The sequence below is a fragment of the Falco peregrinus genome, chromosome 5 (genome assembly GCF_023634155.1).
Source record: "Falco peregrinus isolate bFalPer1 chromosome 5, bFalPer1.pri, whole genome shotgun sequence".
Lineage (NCBI taxonomy): Eukaryota > Metazoa > Chordata > Aves > Falconiformes > Falconidae > Falco > Falco peregrinus.
In genome coordinates, this window is record NC_073725.1 from 65,762,415 (window position 1) to 65,786,691 (window position 24,277).

At 42.6% G+C, this 24,277-nt stretch overlaps 1 protein-coding gene across 3 annotated transcripts in view; it reads right to left on the reverse strand.

Annotated features, from left to right (window-relative positions):
- Positions 1 to 3,646: 3,646 nt before the first annotated feature.
- KDM4B (lysine demethylase 4B) overlaps positions 3,647 to 24,277 on the reverse strand; it is a 92,603-nt gene continuing 71,972 nt past the window's right edge. For all 3 annotated transcript variants that reach the window (XM_055804111.1, XM_055804110.1, XM_055804109.1), the window contains 10 exons: positions 22,596 to 22,774; positions 21,234 to 21,456; positions 18,546 to 18,622; positions 18,302 to 18,357; positions 17,706 to 17,814; positions 11,946 to 12,131; positions 11,627 to 11,791; positions 10,770 to 10,889; positions 7,866 to 7,958; positions 3,647 to 5,958 (listed from right to left, as the gene is read on the reverse strand). In XM_055804111.1, the coding sequence (XP_055660086.1) occupies positions 5,776 to 5,958; positions 7,866 to 7,958; positions 10,770 to 10,889; positions 11,627 to 11,791; positions 11,946 to 12,131; positions 17,706 to 17,814; positions 18,302 to 18,357; positions 18,546 to 18,622; positions 21,234 to 21,456; positions 22,596 to 22,774 (1,391 nt within the window). In that variant the 3' untranslated portion in view covers positions 3,647 to 5,775. The remainder of the gene's footprint in view (positions 5,959 to 7,865; positions 7,959 to 10,769; positions 10,890 to 11,626; positions 11,792 to 11,945; positions 12,132 to 17,705; positions 17,815 to 18,301; positions 18,358 to 18,545; positions 18,623 to 21,233; positions 21,457 to 22,595; positions 22,775 to 24,277) is intronic.

Sequence of the window (24,277 nt, forward strand, 5' to 3'; positions counted from 1 at the left end):
GGCGAGCGCCCTGGGAAGCGGCAGCAACATGTCAGACAAGAGGGAGAGTGTGGAAAGAGCTGTATGTAGCTGTTATCACACCTACCTGGTGAGAGGGACAGCTCCGGCACTTGGCAGGTTCCACGCAGACAGGGCTGCTCCTTGCTTTAACCCGTCCAGGTACAACCGCATTCCTGAAAAAGCTCTTCTACAAACCTGTGCTCCTTCCAACTTGGTCTATTTGCAGGTCAGGACTTTGCAATCGTTTAATTATTGCAGAAAGGCTGCAAAAAGCTCATTAGACCACCTTCAGCTGCACGTAGAGCAGGGAAAAGCAGCCCAAATAAGAAAAGCAACGAGGACTTGCCTACTTTGTCACTAGCAAAGGGACCTACTGCAGGAAAGGCTTCATCTCACGCTGTGAAGAAATTCAAGCCAGAGAGAACTGGCACAAGCAGCGTGCTGATCTATCACCATCCTCCTCCGAGCCCCCAGCTGAATGATGCCCACCACCATGGAAGACATGCCGCTAGTTCAACTCTAATTGCTATTAAACTAAACCAGCATGCCCAGATTCAAAGCAAAGTTTAGTTTAAAACGACTCCTGATTACCATAAGCTAAAACTCCCCGAGTAAACCACTCCAACCCAAACAAGGGCATTCTTCCAGAAGGGAATTGCACCTGTTTCACAAGTAATTTTATTAAACTGGTGCAATTTGTTTCAAGCTGAAAGAGAACTACTAATGAAGAACTAATATGAACAAGCAAGGGAAGAGGAACATAGAAAAAAAACCCAGAATAACCTCAAGAAATAGAAGTTCTGCGAAACTGGGCAAAGCACAGATGTCTACAGCATGTGACAAGGTTTTTCCATCATCTGCTCTTTCCCTAAACTGAACAGTCACAAAAGTAAAGCAAAAAGGAAAGGAGCAAGTACACCAAAGGGGAGCTCCCGAAAGCCCGTGATGCCCTCCCCTGTACAAGCAGGGAAGCTGGCAGCCAGGGAAAGCCACAAAACACCATGTGTGAACGTGCTCACGTCCTTCTGCACGCTGGAGATCGGCAGAAATGCATTTGCAAGAATTGTTTCAATAGGACTAGAAATTACCACGAGAAGTGCAGAGCAAGAGAACCATGACACGGCGAAGGGCCCAGTGACAGACACCAGACCAAGCTCTATGGAAGCCCCACCGCTAAATAGCCTCACCCCTATTAACACTGCGATTTTTAGTTTTCTAAATAATCCTGTCCTTTACAAAGGTAAGAAGAGATTTGCCTCCTCCATTTCCTCTCAGCAAGCCAAAGGTCCTTCTCCAGCCGGAGGAGGAGTTGATGAATCTCCAGCCACCGCCCCGCTCCACAGCCATACGGCACGCATCTCTGCTGGCCTCTGAGTAGGAACCGGCAGCCTGTTGATTCGCATCGTCTCATTGCTGCCAGCAATTATCACCAGATGACTTTATTGTGCCTGCGACAGTTGGTGACACTGACTCAGGGACTTTTATCAGCTTCTATGCTACAGGTTTACAAACATCTGCCCGTGTGAAGGCACCCCGCTGCTCACCAGCCCGAGCGAGCTGGGCTTCTGCAAAGCAGCTGAGAAGCGACGGGCGCCTCTCGTGCCGGCCAGCCTCGCGCGTGGGCACCTCGTCCCCACTGCCAACCCAGCAGCCACGTCCCCAGCGAAGGGCCGGCAGGGCGGGAGGGAGCGGCACAGCAGGTACCAGTTGGGGCTGGAGGGGGCCGTGCTGGCAGGACCCCGGGAGGATGGAGCTGGCACCAGCGGAGAATGTGGGAAAACAAAGGGAGGAAAGCGAAACACGCTTGAGTAAGAGAGACAGCTCAGCTGCACGGGTTGAACAGATACACGCAAATACACTTTCTCCAGGGGTAAGAACAATGTCGAGGTTGTAAGAGGGGGCCACTGGGCTGGACTCACCTACACTCTTTCATCCAGCCCCGAACAGTCCCAGACAGAGGGAAGCGTCAGAAGCAAAGCTCTTCACTGCAGCAGCTGTAGCACTCGCATTGACTCCCCGGGGACAGCATAATTTCCTATAACCCTACATCATCTATACTTCAGCACAGCAATCTCAGCAAGTAACAGAACCCCACAGTGACTCAGGGGGTTTTTGTGGCAATGGCTCTTGTCCCCTGCGAGGCTGTGATAGTGATGGAAAGGTTTGATCCTTGCCTTTTGATCGCTGATCCAGGCAGTTACTTGAAAGTATGTACTGCTTCTTAAGACATCTTTAAAATTACATTACTTCTTATTACAGCAATATAGCAGACCTTAAATTTCAAAGGTAAGGTTTGCGTGGGTGTAAATTCCAACAGACTTCGTATCAGCACCTTCTTCCCACTAGTATAATTCCTCAGGTTATCTCAAGAAAAACTATTAAGCTGCAAAAGGCTGGAGGTTGGAGTTTTCTTTCACATAATCTGCAGCATTAGCCTCATATTGCACCAACTGGAGAGAAATTTGGAGAAAAGTATCAGGGTCAGGGCTCAGGATGGGAAATGAAGGTGTTAAATGAAGGTTCAGGAAGATGCTATTTTAAGAGGTTCAATGTCAGCGCAACCTCCAAGGGCTAGAAAGAAAGGCTACTGAAAGGCTGCACAGCAGACTCCAAAAAGGAAGCAGTAAACTGGTGATGTAAAAGATAAAGGATTTAAAAACCACCTCTGACTACTTAGCAACCATGGTTCTCATGGACAAGCCAGCTAAAGCAAATCCTGGACCTCGGACAAAACGGCATCGCAAGCTTGGTTCTTGATTTTGGGAAGCAGTGCAAGGACAGACCTCCTGCATGGTTAAACAGAAAGGAAGGAAAAGACGACGTTCTTCATCAGCCTCAGTTTTATCGGTCAGCTTTACCCATCAGATCTGGGAGCCACCTTCTCCTGCAGTACAGAAGACTTTAAACTTAGAAATGAAGAGACTCCAGTCCCCCAAAAAGTGTAATTCTGAAGTGCTCAACAGCCTTTAATTCATTATGAACCTAGAGGCAGAAGAAAAAAATATGCAAAAAATACATCACATCCTCAAACTAGTGGGAGAAAAAAAAAAATCATTATTTTTATAGCACATAATCAGACACTTACAAATATACTTCACTGGAAGAAGGGTAGGAATGTGCATTTCCTATTTCCTTTTCAATAGTCTGATGCACAGAGGCTGTCAATATGGTCATTATAGATAATCTGCACAAGTCATTCCTAAACCAAAAAGAGGGATTTCAAAAGAAACAAAAAGGAAGAACCCTTGCAACAAGGAAGGGTATTCCACAGTTCCAGGTTCACGTTTAAACATAACTCAGCATCTGAATATGGGGGGAGGAAACACACTTTGTTTTTACAATATAAATAAAATTTTGAAAAGGTACTACATATGAATACAGCAATGGTGCTATTTCAGTCAGGACTTCAACATGCAGAGGAAATTCCCCATTGCTCACAACCACTCATCCCACCCCCCCTTCCCCTCCCACCTCCAAAAAAAAAATCCTCTGCTGTTTAAATTCTCTTTCAATTGTTTTGAATATTTCTCTTGTGGCCTGGCAACACTCTTACTCTTTTATACAAGCTAGTTTTCCACTAAATCATGTCTTAACCAACAAGAGACAGATATGTAGGAGTAACAACCGACGCTTTTAAGAACCTTGCCAATTTTTAAAACTTTTATTAGTCTCAGTTTGTTTTTATTCTTGGAGACATCTACTGAAAATGTCAAAAACTCAGAAATAAAAAAAAAAAACCTGTTTCAAACGTCTTACAAACACGCACACGTGCACACGCGCACAGACACCACACACAAACAAAATAACCCGTAGCAGAGGCAGTAAGAAATCAAGGGAACTCCAAGTCTCTCAAGGGAGAGCAAAATCCAAAATAATAATAATAAAAAAAATTTAAAAATTGCTTTATTCTATCTCCACTCCTTCACTAGGACAGTTTAAAACCCATCAAGTCTCTTAAGATGCTAATCTACCATCTGCTAGCCCACAAATCCTTCCCACTTATTCCCTTAAAGATCCAGCTATAGTGTTGCTTAAAAACCTCTCCACGGAACAATGACCACCTTGCAAAGGGGCTTTTAAATTAAAAAAAAAAAAGAAAAAAACCAGAATATTGTCTCTTTCTGTCCAGTAATTTCAGGGAATTAAGTGGAAAAGATTGCTGTGCAGCATGCTGGACAGCTCTGCTGCTGGCGGGCCAAGGCAGGTGAGTGGTACCCCATGCCCTTGCCCCCCTTCACCCAGATACTGGGAGCCGTGGCCCCTTCCCAGCTCTGCACTAAGGCTGCCTTTTTCTTTCCCTCTGAATTGATAGAGGTCCTCCAGAGAGAGGGGAAGACTTTCCAGTGACTTCAGCAGGGGTTTGGATCAGGCTTTTTTACGAAACACTGCTCCATAACAGCTCTTCAACCAGAGGTGATTTTCAAGTGTTCCAAGTGGGAGCTGCCCACTCAATACTTTAGGATTTGTTTTTGCTTTTAACGTTCATTCAATTCTTAGTGAACTGAGTCCAATCAAAGGAAGGGCTTGCATTCTTCTTCCCCATGAATAACTCAAAGGCTCAGTCTTTACTTAAGTAAAGGATGTCACAACAATCAAAGATGTTTGGGGAATTTCTTCTTTAATAAGATAAAAGAAAAACATACAAAACACCTCCCAGGCTTCTGTCATGGAATGATTCTCACAACTGTAAGGAGCACAACTCAAAAAAGAAAAAAAAAAAAAAAAAAAAAAGAAAAAAGAGACAAAGAAAAGAAAAAGGTTCCTATGGGAGACATGCCTACCAGAGAGCTAGAGCAACCCCTTGACGCTCTAGTCTGCAGTGGGGAAGCGGGATGGCTCATAAAGGAACTAACACAAGAAGCAGCAACTTGCCAAAAACGGAGTGGCATAATGTAACTGAAAGCCATGCTGATTTTTAACTAGAAAGCAACTGTGATGGCAAAAGATGGGGAAGGAAGATGACAAGAATGACCAAAACCTGGCCATTTCTTCCCTAAGTCCCTTCCTGGTGACATGGCAGAAATGCACACATCTATCATATGTCTGTAAGAGAACTAACGTTAAGAAACATCCCAGCTATGAAATATTTCTTTCCCCATCTTCCCCAGCTTACAAAGAAGATAGTGTTTCTTTACAAAAAAGAACCCAGAACCTTCCAGGACATCTGGTCTTGCTCGCTCTCTCTCCCCCCACTGTAATACTAGTCACATTTCATTTGGGGGTGAAAGGGGAGGAGGATTTTATTTATTTTCTGTTTTAAAGCCATAATCTAGAAAAATTTTTTGTGGAAACTTTTGTTTTCCTATTTTTGTTTGCTTTTTTTTTTAATAATGCTCATTTATAGAAAACTTCACAAAGGTTACGTCTATGTACAGAAAACACAATTCCAAAGGCTGCTTCAGTAGTCAATGTAATAGCACCTTTAAAGACAAAAGTTTGACATATTTTAAAAAGTCATCTTGTTATACTTTAACCCTTTCCAAGCCTCGTAACAAGGAGCCCGTCACAAAGTACATTAGTACAAACTCTTCCAAAGTCTCTGTGTGAAATGCTGTCTGAAGGTTTTTTCAAGGTCCCTACTCTACTGGTCAGCAACATCTGGCAAAGTGGAGGTAGCGTGCAGCCAGACGGGATTTCCTTGCCGTCCAAACCAAGAGCAGATGAAAGAAATTCACAGCAGGCTACTGCACAGGGCTGGTCTTCCACCGTTTCCTCGTTATTTTATTTTTCCATAGGCTTGAAAAGGGTTAATTGAATATTTTTAATCAATTCTGGTTAAAACATGTTGCTCTGAGTTCCTGGCTGGTACTGTGTCTGCAACAGGCTCTCCATAAAGGCCAAGTAATCTGGGTTTTGTCCGTATTCTTCAGGATTTCTTGAATTCCCCAGCCGGGGACGCTTGGCTCTCACTTCATCTCCCGAAAATACATCTTCCTGAGGGGCCCCAGTGCTGAGGGACTGCGGGAGACACGAAAGTACAATCATTAGAGGCACAGCAGGAAAACAGGCAGACACACAGGTGCAGACGATGGAGCATGCCTGCGTAACGACAGCAGGCGTAGCAAGTGAACAATTTGGTTCACAGCATTTCTGCAGAAAAAGAGAACCCTGAAACATGCAAAGCACACAGCGGGAATTAAAAATTCTGGGCTCCTGAAACCAAACTGGAAAGAGAAACCCTCACGTCGCCTTCTTTCTGTTTCAGAATATCCTTCACTTCAGCTCCTGCCTCGTCAATTCTCTGTTTACTCCTATCCTCCTCCGCCTCTTCAGGTTGTTCATTCCCAGTAGAAGGCAGAGAGGAAAATGGGGCTTCCCTAACGTGTTTAAAAAACAAAGACCCAGAGGAAGCACGTGGGCATCACTATACCGACAACCGGCTTCTGTTCGTCCTGCTCTTAAACCCTCAAATGAGATGCGTTTCTGGGTAGAAATTATCATCTCCTATGGCTTTGTTCCTCCTTCTGCTGTACTGCATTAAAGCCCCGTGAGCATCACTTCCCACAGAGCACAGTCAAACACTTCTGGCAGCTGAAAGGACATGAGAAAAGCCCGAGTTTCAAACTGACTCAAGACTTCCTGTTCACTCTCCAGCTCACATTCCGTTCTCTGGAACTGTTCTAAAGCCCGATGTCTCCGCTGCAGAGAGTATGTTCTTTCCAAATCCTGTACTTCAGGGCTCCAACAGGTTGTCTCTATTATTAGACAAGCTTAAGTAAACTGGAATATTGTGCACATCTTGGAAATTAATTCTACAGTGCTGCTTTGCCACCAGAAGTCTTTCAAGGATAACAAGGTAAATTATTATTAACCTCTGAAAATCTATGCCATGAGGTCTTATTGATACGAACAACCTTAAACAAGATGGAGAAGCCACTCAGAGCGACATTACAGGAAGCATTTTACACAAGTGGTTTTTGGGTAGAACATTTCATGCATAAGTAAACAAGTTTTCTCCAAATTGTCATCAGTTCTTCCACAGAACTGCCTGTCACCAGGCCACTTTTGACGATGTGCATCTTGCACTCCTGCTAGCGGCCATGGATTCACAGGTTCAGTGAACTACACCAGTAGTTAACTCAGCACAGTGATTCCTATCATCTCAAGGGAAGGTTGGTGCAGCCTCTTTTTGTCTTGTAAAAGAGACAGAAGCCCAGAACCTTATCACAGGTTAACTTTGTGGATCTGTCCCTATCCTGCAGTGGCTGACGTGACAAACATTTGGAATGAAGAAGAAAACCGTATATTCTGGATTTGCATAGAAACCAGTCTCACCATTTGTTTAAATGGGGTAACTTCAAAGGTTAGAACACCGGGTTTGAAAACACCCAGCAAGTCCGGAACCAAAAAAGCTATGAAATAAATTCCTCCTATTATATGCGCTCAGTAATTCCATTGTATGCAGCTAAAGACAGCCGATTAAGAGCTTTATAGATAGGACCTATGTTCTAAATCTCCTATTTGCTGAGAAACGGGGGTTCAGCCCCCGTCGCTTATCGGTTCTCCAGAAACGACTCAGCTGTAGACCGATTCACCTCACTTCTGATGAAAGGCAGTATTCAGACAGAATGGCAGTCCACATAACTAAATTCATACAGTGTAAAATGATATGAACATAACCTTTTAACCAGAGAAACCAAAAATCAGATCTGAACACGTGAAAGGGGAAAATCATTTAAATGCTTCTCAAGCATGTACCCTCAAGGATTTCTTCTACTCTGCGTATTTTGTGAAAGACAAGTGGTTTTGCAGCCACAGAAACTGGAGGCTGCATTCACCTAATGTCTAAACAATATGCTAAGGAAATGTGAATGAGTATCGCAAGCCACAGCTATTTTTACAGGTTTTGTTCCTTTGATACCCACCAGGCGAGACTTCACTCTCTTGGGAAGCTCTTCCTCCAAGGTATAAATATCACCACGCTTTACCATTAGTTGAGAACCATCTTCAAACTCAACCTGCAGAGTAGGCAGAAGATGAAATAAGAACTTGGCTTCGACACAGTACTTGAACAGTCCGTTCCCAGACTATGCCACACACAGTCGTTTCATGTGAATACCAAGGAAGCATCAGGGGCCAGCTCCCACGGATGATCCCCTGTTCTCGGCACTGCACATCTCTAGGATTGCCCTAGAATGAGCAACCCTAAGCTGTGTTAAGGATGCTGAACCCAAAAAGTGCCAGTTTCAGTGCTGCTCAGACACCCCGGTCTTATCCAGCCCAAGTGGTTTCATTCAAGTGCTCCTACGGATCCTAAAATGTCTACATTCCAGCTGGACCAGCACCTCTGCTCCCCGCTCCCAGCCAGAGCACTAAAGATTTCCACTGATTTTTGATTCAAATCCTGAAAAAAGCAGCTTTTCACTTACAATAAAAGGCGGCCCTGTATTCAGGCCAATATGGTAATAATAATTCCTTTCATCTTAAACAAAGCATTTTCACACGTCAGAGGGAAACGACTCCAGCTACTAAAATACATTTGTATTTTAACAAGCAGAAATAAGTCAGCCAGGTACAACAAATGGTGGTAACTACTCATGTCCAACCTTTTTTGCTAAGCGCTGATTGTATCAATTATGCATCACATGTTACAGGAAAGTTTATTTATGGAAACGTGCATATAGAAATGTTAAAACTATTGAAAGTTTTTAAGAGATTCTCATTTCCTTTGCTCAAGAGTTATTACGCCTTTCAGGATAATGCAGGACATAAGCCACAGGTCAACGCAGGGTGTCAGCTTCAGACAGGGTAAATTCAGAAGGAAGAAAGCATCTGTGCTCTGAACTCCTCCTCGTGCGCTGCCCAGGTCTTGCCACTCATCAGTTAAGCGAGCTCAGCGATGCCTGCTGAGGTCCCTTAACTGAGCAGATACATCAGCTGCAAGAGCTACACAGGTGGGAGAACAGGCTTAGAAAGATGAGCCCTGCTGAGGTGGTTTAAGATGCTACCGGTCCCGTTTACTCTGTGGTTTTACAGAGCACCGCTACCGTAACTGAGTCAGGAGGGAACACGAATTACAAAGTTTAACAGGGGAGGCACAAGCAGTTGCCATCTGCCATTTCCACTACACAAGAACAACTTCCAGCAGAAGCACAGGACTTGCAACTGAGGGTAGTGCTATCTCAACTACCACTGACTGGATTTTGTTTAAGTTCCAAATTATGGGTATGGGTTAGACCCCTGTTATGAACACACCTTAGAGCAAGTTACAAGACAGTCATTTGGGCTTAATTGTAAAAAAAACCCCACATATCTCATCTGAGCACACAAAGTACAGACTTAAAGAGATGTGAACTGGGAAGCCACTGCAAAATGTTTAACATGCCAAAGCTAATCCATGCCTTCCTCCTATGAACACACTTATTTCGTAACAAAACTGTGTTTATAAATATAATCCTATTCCAAATCAGATAAAAGATATGCACCATAAGCACTGAATAAGTATCTACATAGGGAACCAATGTGGAAAGCCATTCAGGCTATTTCCCCCACGGAGAAGAGCTTTACTTACAGGTAACTGCTTGATTTGAAAAACACAGGCGACTCACATGCATATTTTTCTGTCATCTGGCACTATCAGCGGAATAGCCTATTTCAAATTATTGTGCCTTAGAGAAATCAATGACAATTTCCTATACTGTGATTAAACTGGAAAGCATGCATAACAATAGATCTTTATGGAACTATATGTTGTACTTTATTCATAACCACGGTCACCTCAGATCACACCTTCTCTGAAGCAGTTAACATCCATTATACACACCAAAAAGACTGTTAACTGACAAGGTGGATCATTGTGCTCTTCACACAGATATGCAACGCTCTGTGTAGAAAGGACAGAAAACAGAACTCCATTCCAAACAAATATAAGGGACTTCCTCTCCCTTTTGTCCAGAGGCATCAATCTCTTAAAAATAACAATTACTTGCAAATTTCAGCGTATTTTTCAAAAGGATGTACATAAAGTATACTTTCCAAATCACTGTTATTTTCAATTTCTTGGTACCATTTAAAAAGGATTTAATCAAATGAATGTACTGCATTTTATAGAATTTTCTTTACTGAAATACTAACACAGTGTACCAGGTTAAATCTTCCTTTAGTGACTATTACAACCTTCCACAAACAAGAATCTTGTATGTGGAACAAATTCAAAGACAAAAAAATACTGTCTGCTGTTTTTCTCACCTTAAAACCAGAGATGGTGAGAGCGTATGACTGAAGGTTCCCAGCTCCTCAAACAAGAGCATCAGGACATTATTCCCATATGATGATGATGCTCCACAAAGTACCCTCCCATGACCAGAGGATTATTCCCACCCTGAAGTAGTCTCCTGACCCATTGTTTCCCTTACTTCCTCTCAAAGCATCTAGGAAAGTTGTAATTACGGAGTTATCAACTCATGGGGAGCTACAGATGACAAGCTCAGCTCCAGCCACAGGACAGCCGCCAGAGAACAGTTCAAATGGGTCACTTCTGACCCGAGTCACATCTGAGCTATAATGAAATGGGCAAATTTATTTTATATCTTAAAAGCAGGTACAGTCTAGACATATGCCTGTCCCCACGTCCACATTCTGTGACAGAAACCCTTTACCCTGATCCTATTTTAACACTGTATTTCTCTCTAGACTACCAGCACTATTAATTTCAGAAGGCAAATTCTCCCTTCCTGACCAGAGCAAATATTCAACACTAGTGAGCTATACAATTCGAGCAACAATCAGACATGTTGACATGAAGTCTGTGGGTACTCTTCCATACTCACCTGGTAAATCTGACTGATCTGGGCTGCAATAAACTTGGCCTTATAGATTATTCCATCTGTCCACTGCAGTTGAACCAACTCACCCTCTGGAGGGGGTCCCATTTGGATGCAGTCTCTGCTCTGAAGACACAGAGTGAAAGAGGTCAGACAGCCCACACACACCAACAAAGCTCAACAAGTAGGTAAAGAGGTGTGTTAAAGTCACTGCTCAAGGCACTTGCTACGTAATGCTGTAATTAAGTAAAAGGGAGTTTCTGCACTTCTGATTAACTGCAGTTATCTCAAACAAAACCATTCACCCACGAGAGGCCAGAAACACCTGCTTTTGGTGAGAGTACTCAGTTCTAGGAAGTTTCTTATTACAAACCCCAAAAGATCAGAGCTCCTGTATCAACAAAAGCAAGGGGGGTGACCTGCTCTGCTTCACTGGTGAATCAGTGGCGCAATCAGGAAGAGAATTCATGAGCTGACAAGCCAGTCTCTTCTAGACATTCCTTCTATTAAGCGAATCCCTATTTTGAACCAAAAGTGCTTACAGACAATCCACTTCCCCCATGAATCTCACTTGTCAGTTGAAAAATAGATTATTCAACCACAGAACAAAGAGGATGCAACTTAAAACAAACACCGCTTTCTGTTAAGCCATCTGCATACAGCAAAATCACATCTTTGTAAAGGAACAAAAAAGAATGAAATATCATAAACAAGAGTAACAAAGAGCAGCATGAGCTTTTCTATGCAAGCAGCAACTTCTAAGTTTTACTTTGCTGCCCCACCCCAAAGCGCACAGAACAGGAATGCATGCATGACACTGCGCTGATCTGTAAGGGTAACAGTCTCCACAGAGGGCTGCTTACAATAATGCTTTCTGGGTACACGTTGTCACTGTATGAGCCATCGTCAAAGTTCACTTCATAGAAAGTCTGTGTTGTCATGCCAATAACTTTACATCTGTAGTAGAGTCCATTCCGGTTCTTTGTGATCACGGTCTGTCCAAGGGTCACTTCCCTTCGAAACTGAATCTGTGCATAGAGAAAGGGGAATAACTTGTAATTTTCAACCATAAAAGCTGCATCGAAAATATAGGTGCAGACAGACTGCTCTACAAAAAAACCCGCCACCAAATAACAAACCAAACTAAACCAAAAAACCCCAACCCAAACCCAAGACACGTACATTCTGGTTAGCTGCTTTGTGTTTGAAGCAAGTGATGGACACAACATAGGGCCAGTCATCTGGCTCCATGGGCACGCCGGCTGCGTGTGCGCAGGTCACGTGGAAGGACGTGGAGCAGTGCTCATAGGAGCACTGGATGCAGGCACCAGACACTTTCTTCATCCGTTTCCGACAGTACACGCATTTCTGAAAAGAAACACAGGTCAGTGTTACGTGGGCAGTTGACAGCAGCTTAACGCCTGTCGTAGGGCACCGTGTTACGTGACGTGGTAGAGAAGTCTGTATCGTTCGTGTCTGGGGCCCAGAAGCCACAGCCACAAACAGTGATGTTTGCCGCTGAGAGGTCAAGTCCAACGCTTCCAGAATTGCCTGCATACACTTGCCTACAGTCACTCATAAGCCAAGAAACTCCAGCAGATACCAACTTCTCATTCCCTCAAACGTGGCCAGGAGGTCAGCGCTCCGGCACCACACTGGACAGCGGAGCAGCCCGAAATCCAGGCTGAGCCTGTCGGCGGGAGGGCCGAGGGGAAGGGAGGGCGCAGCAGGCACACAGGCACCCCTGACAGCAGAGAACTGCTGCAGCTCAGTACTCATCCTCCTTAGGTACACAAAATGTACCTGCGTTAATTCAAATGGCAGCTGGATCTTCACAGCTACACTGATAGAAAATAACGTTTTCATTTTTTGAAGGAACAGAACACAGAATAACTGTGCAATAATTTGTTCTATTATATTTAATGGAACATTATACCTATTAGATCTAATAGAATATAATTTTATACAGCGGAACAAAGATATTGCATGTTTATTTCACACGCGTAAACATATCAACCATAACTTTTTTATTGGTATCCATGCCAGATTAGCTATTTTAGATCATTCAGTCACTGTTTTTCAAACAAAAGAAATACAAACATTGTACCAGACACCAGAATTACAGGGGAAAAAGAGGTATGAAATCTTTCAGTATTTTTTAAAACTCACTGTCTGCAAAGCAGACCCAGTTATTAGGCTGCTCTAATCAGGCAGCACTTAGGGGGAAAGGTAGGTCATCAACTTAAGATGTGTGACTACTTTAAAGAAAGAAATCTAAATATTTTCAAAGCTAAAAATCATAAGCCTTATGGCACTGTAGACTTGGCAGCAAGCTTTAGGTGTCAGTGGGAAACGAGAGACATCTCCTCATTCCCTAACAGCACCAAAGTCTTGTTTCCAGCCCCTCAGAAATACAGAAGACCAGATTTTGGGAATAAAAATCTGAAGGAATTAGAAAAGAGAAAAAGAAAGAAATTGTGCAAGTTGGATTCTTGCATAATGTTTCCAGGGAACTATTTGGAAACACCATTTCAGCTTTTAACGTCTTAAGTCTAGGGAATCTGTCACTGATTGATGGCAGCATCTTTACCTTATCCGAGGCTTGGACAAGGCAAATCAGGGGAAAATTAATATCACACACGAGACGAACATGCATTTTATTTGTTAGCATGAACAGCTCACATAAATAAAATCCTGAGAGATTCTTATATGCTCATGAATGAGTATACAGCTATGTAATTTATTAGAAAGAAATAATTTCCACATATAAGGAGGGCCAGAGGAAAGCAGTAATTTTTAGTGCCCATTTCCAGATGACCGCCTCCAACGCACACCAACCAGCTCACTCCAGCCACTGCCCCTTCCCAATCCATCCATCCTCTAAACACATATGTCCTGCAAATATGCTACAACACACGAATGACAGATTCTTCTTCCCTCTACAGCATCTGATGTTAAACAGAGCCTTTCCTCCCCTCGCTCACTCTTCAGGGCCTCTCATTTACCTCACTCCCATTAAAACACTGCTCAAAAGTACGTAACATCACAGAACACATGACCTAAATTTTCAGATCCGTATAAATTACTCCATCCCACGGGACTAGAAACGCAACATAAGCTGCATAAGATCACACAATAAGCCAACACAACCCCCAGAAGTATAATTTCACTCTGCTTCTAGATGTGGGGCGATCTTAAAAGCGTACCCGCAAAAATACGAAGAGGTGTACCATATTATAAACTATCCAGTAAATGCAAAAAAAGAATTGCCACATTTCAATGTTAGGTTTTATTTGTGTTATCATAGCTAAGAGGCAGGGCCCCACTGTGCTAGCTACAATGTGTTGCCAAGACAAATAAAAGACCAGCCCTTCTCCAAAAAGTATTTCTCTTCCTTGAAAGCAAAACGTGCAAAAGGGAGACACGTTCTTCACTATTTCTGCGCAACACCACCCCTCCTAACCAGGGTCTGCCCCACATGTATAAGAAATCAGTCAATTTCACTTCCTGTGAATTAACTGAAGTCAGTATGTTTACACCAAAGATTAATTTGGCCTTTTTGCTTAAACTAACAAAAGCCAGGAAATTCAAAGCCAGAGCCTCAGTGCTGCCAGAACGTGGGGTTTAGTATTTAATAAGCTATGCCTTTATCGCTCTGTAAACCATGTTCCAAAGCTAGATAAGCACCACAGCAAAGTGCACAGCAGGAACACGGCGCTGAAAGCAAGTCAATAGCAATGAGATCTCATTATTAAACTGTCAATACCTAATTCTCCCACCAGCAGGGACACCTGCTGATATACAGCTTGCTCAGTCCTGCCTCTCAGGGGAGCATTAACCCTCCCATATCAGGATCTGCCTTATTGATGTAAACAGGGTTCTTCCCAGCCAGAAGGATTAGCACGCACCTAATGACACCCCAGCAGCAAGACAAACTTCTTACGACAGGCAAAAGAGCTACACTAATGGAATATTCAGAGGAAATACGATGAAAGAAAAACATGAGCTAGAATGAGACTGAAATGTAAAGGGTGGTGGAAAGGGTGAAAACGCAGACCTGGAAGCATGGGAGATGGGATGGACAGAAGCAGTGGTACCAAGTGCTGCAGTAAAGCAGCATATTTAGATTTAAAGACATTTTCTGTGGGAGGGGAGGTAGCAGGGAGAGAGAAGGTGCAAAGCACAGGAGAAAAATCTGCAGAATAAATGCACACCAGAGAGTCGGGTCATAGCTAAGAGTAAGAAATAGGCTGTCTCCTGCATGATGAACACTGCAATTCATTTACTCCACTGAGGAATGACAGCTAATTATTCCAAATTTCCACGTCATAAATAATTTACGCACAGAGGCCCGTAATACACCATTAATCAGGAAGCATGCAAACTGCATTCTTTAAAATGATGTGATGCCTACAAATGCACTGAAAAGTCTGTGCCTGAAAGGGGAGGGCTCGTGCATCTCAAAGAACAAAATATACCTTTAAACAGATCGCTGTAACTCCTTGCCACCTCAGCCCTCTCACAGTAACTTAAAATAATACAAAAATATATTAAAAAATAAAAAAATAATCACAGATAACCCCTACCCCCCTCTTTCCTCCGTTATCTTAATCCATTCACTTCAACTGTCCTCAGCTTTCACATCATTCCTTCTTTCCTTTTTCAGCAAAAGGCCATCTCCAATTTTATCTAGTACCACATCAACTCCACCATTACCAAAGTCATCAGATCCAACACCACCACCTTTTACTCGGATTCAGTTTATCTTCCTAATCGCAGCTGCACACCTCCAAAACACAGCAAGTCCTCCACTGACTCCTCATGTGCTGCAACTTCCTATAAAGGATCCTACAACTCTCCACGATAGCTCACGAGTGTGTTTCTCTGCACCCCCTCATCCAGTTTAAATTTCCTTTGTACTTCTCGTACCAATGGTGCTACAACGACCACCACTGCCTTTACATCCTGCTACCCAAATGACCTTTTTTTAATCCTTACCTAGTTCATAACTCTAAAACCCATTTCCATTTTAGCACAAGATAATTTACTTCTTTCTTTCCTGTAGGAAACAACACTCATAATGTGTCACTCACTGTACATGGGGACAACGCCAACAAACTGTTTTCAACAGACACTGATGGTGCGTGTATACATACCGTCATGGTGCTCAAAGTAACACAGAGGAGAAGAATTTTTTACTAATCAGTCTAAATACAACAGTACTTACATGATGACATTCTTGAGCATAGAGTAGTGAGGCTGAAAGCCTACTTCTTACATCCTAACAGCTGGTCTCTTTTACAGAGGGATCATGCTGGCGTGCTGACAGAAACTCAGGACCAAGACCTGGAGCTGTGTCCAAAGCCACCTGGACTAGCCAACGTGCCCTACTGGCAGAGTCGGCACAAATCCTGGCAGAAATCAAACAGCATTGCACCTCTAGGAAAGTTACTCCAATTATGACGAAGCAGTGTGCAGCACCACCCACGCTAACACTTTCCAAGGGAAGGGCTTAAGGCCAGGCTTTGGAAAGAACTGAGTTTCCAACCTGGCTAACTTCAGCCTAAGGAAGCACATCATTGGACTGTGTAAGTCCAAGTACTTAATACAAAAATTCTCTCTGTTTCCTGAGACATAAAGAAAACATGAGGTGCAAACGGAATACAATGCTGAAGAAATCAACAAAGCTATGAAACTTTAATTCAGGAATGAAACAGGAAGATGTGTAGTAGGTCTGCACAGAGGCTTTGGACGGTATTCGGCGCAGAACGAAGCAACAGGGTTTTACGTAAATTAATACTGCCCTGGCTCTATAGGACTGTAAGGCAACCATCGAAGAGTTAAAGAATTAAGTCATGTTTCCTTGTGAGGCTCCATTAAGCAATACAAGTGAGTCTTGTGTAAAAGGATTTTTAGTTCATCGTTACAAGTGCTGGTAATGAAGAGGATGCATGCTGGAAATGTCAGATGATCCATAAAGAACCACTGCTGCAAGATTTATCACTCTCACATCACACCGCTCCATCACTCCGCCTGAATAATGAATGCTTTTTACATTCACATTTGTGTACAAAACCCATTTGCACAATAGAGAAATAACTCTGGAAGCAGACAGAGATTCTTCCTAATCTCTCAGCCAGGCCCTGGCTGGGCTGTGCGCACTAAATAGCTGTGCGTTAACAAATACATCAGTGCTAACCAACGTATCACTGCTACATCACCTTCCCCCGTACCACACTCCCAAATGTCGCCCAGCTGATTTCTGTATGGAAAAAAAAAGCGCAGCAAAAGCACCATTTATTTTGCAATAGCACACTATAATGACAGGGCATTAACTAACATTAAGATTAATTGCTCTGAGCTAACGAATCATCCATTTACTAATCCCTCAGATGAGGCTATGCAACTAAATAACAAGTTGTAGCTGGACTTTTATTAAAATCTTTGCAGTCCCTCACCTCAGAGTCATGGTCACAAAGAAATGTTTATTATTTTCTGAAAGAGATTTCTTGACAAGAAAAAGAGGAATGTTGTAAAGAAAGATGAATAAATTACAGATGAACAAGTCAGCAGCATGTCAGCTCCTTTCTAGTGACCACATCCCTTCACGCTTCTGCTATGCAGCACTTTCGGTAAATGAAGTTTTTAGGTAGTTTAGACCCGATTGCCAGGTGGGTATGCGTCCTAGGCTCTGCCCAGGGTAGGAGCACACTCCTAGAGTAAAGGCAGATCTGGTCATCACAACTTGTGTGTCAGAGCACTGAGACAGTACCTCAGAAGAAATCCAAATGATACAGCTTCCTACAGCATTTGTTGGAACTAAGAATGAGAACACCACCTCCAGTCTCAGCTACTTTATGATCCCACAATGTTCTGTCTAGCTTAAGTCTTTTTCTTTTTTTCCGCTCTTGTTTTCACTCTCTACAGGTAAAAGACACGTACCAGTTTCCATCTCTGCTCTGGAATAGCACTGATATCCACAGGATGACGCTCTATTACATTGAGAAAACGGGCTTCGGGGACAGCAATAGCACAGATTACATGGACCCACCTGGGAAAAAAAGTGAAGAGAGAAATCTGAGTCTACCATTATTTAATTCAAATACTCAAGAGGGCTGTTAACATTTCTCTGACTCCCTCAGTATCAAGGCATATTTATGGTGGTAGGCAGCCTGGGCAACATTACCAACTCATTAACAATCATGGTCGCACAAGGCAAATGTCTCTGAAACAACAGGGATCATCAACCTTCTTGTGCATCTGATCTTGCATGTTACTAAACATTCCCTGAAAAGACTTTTCTCCAAGAAATAACCAAACTCAGCAAGCAGTCAGAGCCACGTTACCTCTGCTGTTGAGAAGCCTGGTGCCCAGTGTAAGACAGCACAGTTACCCAAGCTCAGACAGCCAAGTCAGCAATTAGCAGTGACCTCTGTAATGCCAAAACTAGGTGCTACACTGAGCATCAGGACCAAATTCACAACACTAGGAGATCAAATACAGTATGGTAGGAAAAAATACTAAAAAACACCACTTACCGTCCATCAGTGGTCATCTGAAGAGCTCCTCCCCTGAGATTACACAGGCAGCATTCCTGTAGGAATGAAACTCCTTCAGAACCGAACAAAAACCTCTGCTAGGCAGCCTATCTTTCCCAAAAAATGACTAACCACATCTGGAATGCCAAGGCCAATTGTACCATCCCACCACCCATCTCCGTTGAAGTATCTAATTAATTCCTGCACGAAGTTTTCTTTTGTCTCCAGAAGAGCAGATGCTTACCGCTGCCCATGCGTTGGCTGAGCACCGTGAGCAAGACCAACTTTCATTCACCAAGTCTGGACGTATTCCATAACAGCCTGAAAGAAATAAGGTTATATTTTTCAGAGTTATTCTAACATCTACAGTATTGACTTGTTGACTTTTCAGTTCAGAAACATCTCTGAAAACAGGTCTAGACAAAAGTCATAAGCAAAGACATCTTTGGGAAGTGGGGGAGAATTTGGGACCAGCAGGTCTAAAACCAAACCAAACAAAAACCCCACACACAGGTAACCCTCAAGATTTTCTTTTTTTTCTCTTTTGTAAGGACTACAATAGCAGTACTTTGATCCTTCAGGCAAGAACTGGGCTCAAAAGCGATGGTGCTACTACTGGAATGCATTCACGTTATCAAACCAGTTAAACCCACTGCATTTTAGCATGATTAAAGCAGTCATCTTTGCTAAGTGGTATGAGGAAGGACAAACACAGTACATTGCACGGAAATCAAATGCATGTATTTCACATACTTAACAGTATTTAAACTAATACTAATATCTCGTTATACAAAGTGTTAGAAACATTCAATTTTAGCACCAAATCCTCCTACCTACTTCTCCTGCAGCACCAGAATAGTAAAATGGTACTACACCCATTATAAAGACAGGGAAATAAGACCAAAAAAGCCCTTAAAATTAGAAATTAAAACAAAAAAGTAAGAGGCACTGAGGTTTGCCATCAAAGACAACAGGGAAAAGACACAGAAACAGTTTTAAAAAAGTCTATCTACCAGATTCCTGCAAACTTGCCAAGCAAGCAGAGAATTAAACATATTGCAGATTGCTGGCCAGCATCCTAACTAACACAAAGCTCATCCCATGGCTTTTGCCTATCCTAACAAAACTGAACCTAAAATTTCCAGTGGGCATGACAGTCTCAAATTACTGAATTAAACTTAGAAGTTACTCAGAAAGCACTGAGATTGCCACAATAACCTGATTTATAAAAATCATCCACTTAACCAGATAAACATTATGTCAAAAAAAAGTCAATAATATAGATCCACAGCTGTTTTCTCCACACCTGATGTCTCTTTTCATCATACAGCAAATCAAGAAAGCAGATTCAGCCTAGTCCTAGAAAACAGGCAGGGGAGTTGAGTCTAAAAAACTGATCTGGAAACTGAAAGAAAAGTAGACAGCCTTAACTGAAATACTGCTGGACCACAAACCGGTGTAGAATGGGCTGAAATTTCAGCACTGACTTCTTGCTGCAGGATGACAGGCAGCTGGACTATGGGACCTGGTGGGAGAAATGCTCACACTTACAGAACACTGCGTTATCCCATAAGGATGATCCTAGGGGACCAAAAAAAGTACGCTCTTATAGATTTTTGTCAACACCTTAAAAGCCCGGAAACCTTTGCAAAAGCTTTCTTCTCTGTACGCCCTTGCTGTTGTCATAAACTAGCACAGTTGGGTGAGGGCACTTCTCAATAACAAGCAGACTGCCAACTGGTTTTACAGCATGCTGCCAGATTAACCAAAATACACCTCAACACTGCAATCCTATAACAAAAGCAAATAGATTCTCTGCAGCAAAGTCAAAGGGATATCACAGTCTAGAAGTACAAACAGCAACAAGGAAACAACAAGGGACTACATCAAACTAGATTTAACTTCTGTCCTATCCTCAAGGGCAGAGCGCAGCCAAAATAGAAAGCCAAATTTCTCTACGCCCTGTCTGAGATCATCTTGCCCGCATCCCTCCATCCCTAAACAGAATTTGGCCACTGAAACTATTTTGATAGACTGGACTATTGAAGACATATATGGATGTACAAGATGCAGCGTCTCTGTTCTGATCGCTACAGAGACTGCAATTTGTGAAGAAAGCAGTCTCTATCCTCATGCTCACTCTGCGTCACATGCTCACATTAGCCAAAAGTGACCAAAATCGTGGATTCAGTACAGAAATAAAAGTTGTATTCTAGTTCTCCACAAGAGACGGTCATGCTGAGCTGCATGGTGACCTGCGGACTATAAAATTGAAACAACAAAAGTAATTCCAGCTGATGCAAGTCAAATAAGATTTCCCATCTGTCAAGATCAAACAGCTGAACAGTAATTTGTCACATCTCCTAGTATGAGTGCAAATGTTAACTAGATGTTGTACAATCTACAGTGAAGGTACACTCTACTAGGATTAATCAGATCTTCTTTTAGACGTAACTATCAGGGAAACAGACAGACATATGTTGCTTTTTGTAATCAACTGCCATTACTACAAGCAGTAACACAGACACTAATAACATATCTCAGAAACTACTCCATAATCTCTGATGCACGCAGGAACAATACAGCCTTACCCAGCAGACCAATATCTGAACAAGCGAAAAGAGTGTGATCAGCTTTGTGATTTCTGCTTTATTACAAAAAATGGAAGATAACCGAACAAAGAATCTTCTCTGTGAGACAGAGAAGAATCAGCCAACAAAACAAACAGTAAAAAGGATATTTGTGCATATTTTTAAGATCACTGACTGCCAAGGAGGACTCGAATATACAGGCCTACTAGTACCACAAAAGGAAAAAGTGGAAGCGACAGGCATAGCAAGCATGCCAAAAGAAATTAAATACAGGCCACAAACAAACTAACATGTGAGTTTCTCAATACCCAAAACGCTTTGGTGAAGAAGGAGACACTCACTAGCATGAACCTGCAGGCAGCATTTGGCACAGGATATCAAAGGACTGGTTCCATCTTCTCCAATGTATGAATTTGAAGGAAGGGGCTCAGTGTTTTCTCCACTCGAGGTAAAGCACATCTCCGGGATCAGAGGCTTGGTATTTTGTCCGCACTTAGAAAGGTGGACAAAAGAGGTGGTCTCCCCTGCTGAGACTGGGACAGCTTCTTTATCCATCTGTAAGGACTTAAAGAGAAAATATCATTGTATGGAATCACCTCTTCCCTGGTCAGAGTTTTAACTTTAAAATCACAGTGCTACCCTTGCAAAAAAAGTCATCCAACACTTGATGCCATGCAGCACAAATAATGAACTTTAAATCCTGTCTTCTCATGCACACCCCCACCCCTTTCTTTTGCTCCTCTCTCCTCCGTAGGCCTGTACTGAGATCTGTAATTTATTCTGAAAGCTCAAAGAAGTATTAGAATAATGAGAAGCTTTCCCTGATTTTCTTCTGTAAAAACCTAAATTCCTCATTTGCAGCTGAAAAAGGAAAATAGTAAAAGCAAGACCTTCCCTACCCCTCTCCCATCCTTTTGGCATCCTTCCCTACTCTTGCTGCAAGAATTTCTCCTGAAGGGCATTTCAAGGTTTCTGGTAGCAGACCAGAGTTTAAAAAAATGGATTAGAACAGTCCAGGTGTACTCAGTTTTCCTTACAAGCATTACACAACAACATCCGGCAATCGGAACAGATACTTTGTTTTCAGTCTGTATAATAAATCAAGAGATTTTATTGAAGGGGTAGGTGGGTTTTGCTTTTTTAGAGGAAGTTTACAACACACATATACGTGCATCTAAGGTACATATTCCTAGCGGACACAGAAAGCCAGATTTGGCTCTATAAGCATGCAAGAGCAAATCCATACACAACTGGGAAAATAACTAATTAATCTGATAAATTCTGCCTTTCTGCTCCTAACATATTCCAAAGCATATTGGTAGTTTCCAAAAACTGATATATGTGCTTACTCAGTAAATTTTTCTTTTGTTGCTTGTTTGCATATATTCAGAACTCCTGGCCCATATCTAAACAAGAGCAATCACATGCCCAGTAACATACATTCCCCTGCACGAAATGGTGTTGGTACTGCAAAACTCTTTAAGCATGACTTAAAAAATGAAAGCTGAGAAAGCCAGCGAAGTCAGGAAAGGTAACAAAAGAAGGCTCCATCCACTGCCTCTGCCAAATGCAAACATACTTTGGTGTGCAAATTTATATGAGTCTTCTTTCTGTATTACAAAGGTCTGCACCACAACTTACACAGCAGCCACCCACTCAGCACCCACCACTGACATGTCCATCTGAGCTGTATCAGGAATTACCTGGTTATACGGGTAAAAGAGGGTACAGACAGCACAGTATGGCTCACTCAGGGCAGCAGCGGCATTGAATTTTCTTTCAGCTGGGAAATTATGTGCTTTATTCTTCCACTGGAGTGAAAGTAAAGATTTCAAAGCCTCTGGGTCACTCATATCTTCCTCTCCAGAAAATGGAAAGGTTTCTATAAAGGAAAAAAAAATAATCCCAAAACAACAGACAGTCAGCAGAGACAAAACGCAGCAAGACAGGGTTAACAGCTTACGTTTCAACAACACAAGAAGTTCAATATGTAAAAACAGTCAACTCATCCACGATCCCTCTTATGTGTATGCCTCAAGTACTTCTTTCATTGGGTATAATTTACACTTTATGGTAAAACAGACAAGACAGACACACCAATGCCCTAACAGAACAGACCATGAGGAAGGAGGAGGAAGAGAATCTAGATGTACAACCTTCCTAACTCTCTCTACTTTCTAGCTGTGGAAACCTAAGATATCCTCCTAATGAAGACAAGTTCAAAATGCATGATGCAAGTGCAAGGAAATCCCCCTTTCCTGTCCCCCACTGGGAGATGCACTCTCCAGAAGATGCGCATGCAGTTCACACCGGTTTGGTTAGGCCAGCTCCCAGTTCCCACCAGTCAGCAGCAAGTCACTTCCAACCTTCCCAAAGCATATCCCATACCTGTTTCTGCAAACACAAATCTTGGCCATAAGATAAGATATCCTGGGCTCAAGTTTTCATTTTACTTTTCTGCAGCTGCTTCACAGCTACTTCCATCAAGCAGCCACTAAGCCTTCAATTTGCATTCACCACCAGCTCTGCTTCTGCCAGAGCTCTGATAGGTACTGCTTGTGCTAATTAGTTCGCTAATTCTTTGTTTTTACAAAACCTTTAAAGGGCCCTTGGCATTTTACCACCACAGAATCCATTTGTGTCAGTTTGGGGGTCCAAGTTTCTTACCATTCCTTGTTAAGGACTTTTGAGTCACTGTAAGTGTTAAAGAAATTTTCCACACAAAGGTATGTGTAAATCCCTCACTGCACTGACAATCTGCAAAGTTTCCAAAAGAACAGCTTTGGCCAGGGGAACTCAAAAACATCTCCGTGGAACATTGTCCCCAGAGCTCAGCACATTAAACCAAACTGTTCACTGCTTCACTGTTAATTACTGGAAAGACACAGTTAAATGTTCTGCTCTCAACAAGCCTAAGTCTCCTCCCTACTTCTACCTCCCTTTTCAGATTTTCGGACTCTTAGGTTACCAGAAAGGACAGAAGGAACTTGTAGTAAAACACTAATGGCTAAGTTTACATCTCAGATTTCAAAGGTTCCCCCAACTAATTGGATATATGTTTGCCACACAACGTGGGAAACGTTATTGCGTTAATTAATCAATCCTTTTTCTGACACGATGCTGTCTGTGTATCTCTGTATCTCTATCACACTTCAAATGAGAGTTACTTCCTAAAAAGTGTCTTTTCTTACTGTCTTTTTATTTTCATCTCTGTATCCAAAGGCTAACAGTAATCACCGATACCATCGCCTTTTCCACAACACCGCCCAGGATGCTCCTGGAAAGGGAGCCTACAAGGAGCAGCCGGGCCAGCAGGCAGGTTGGGCTTTCCTTCCCCAAGGAAGATACCGCTCATGCCAGGAGCTGGCTGCCAGTTCAGTGTGCA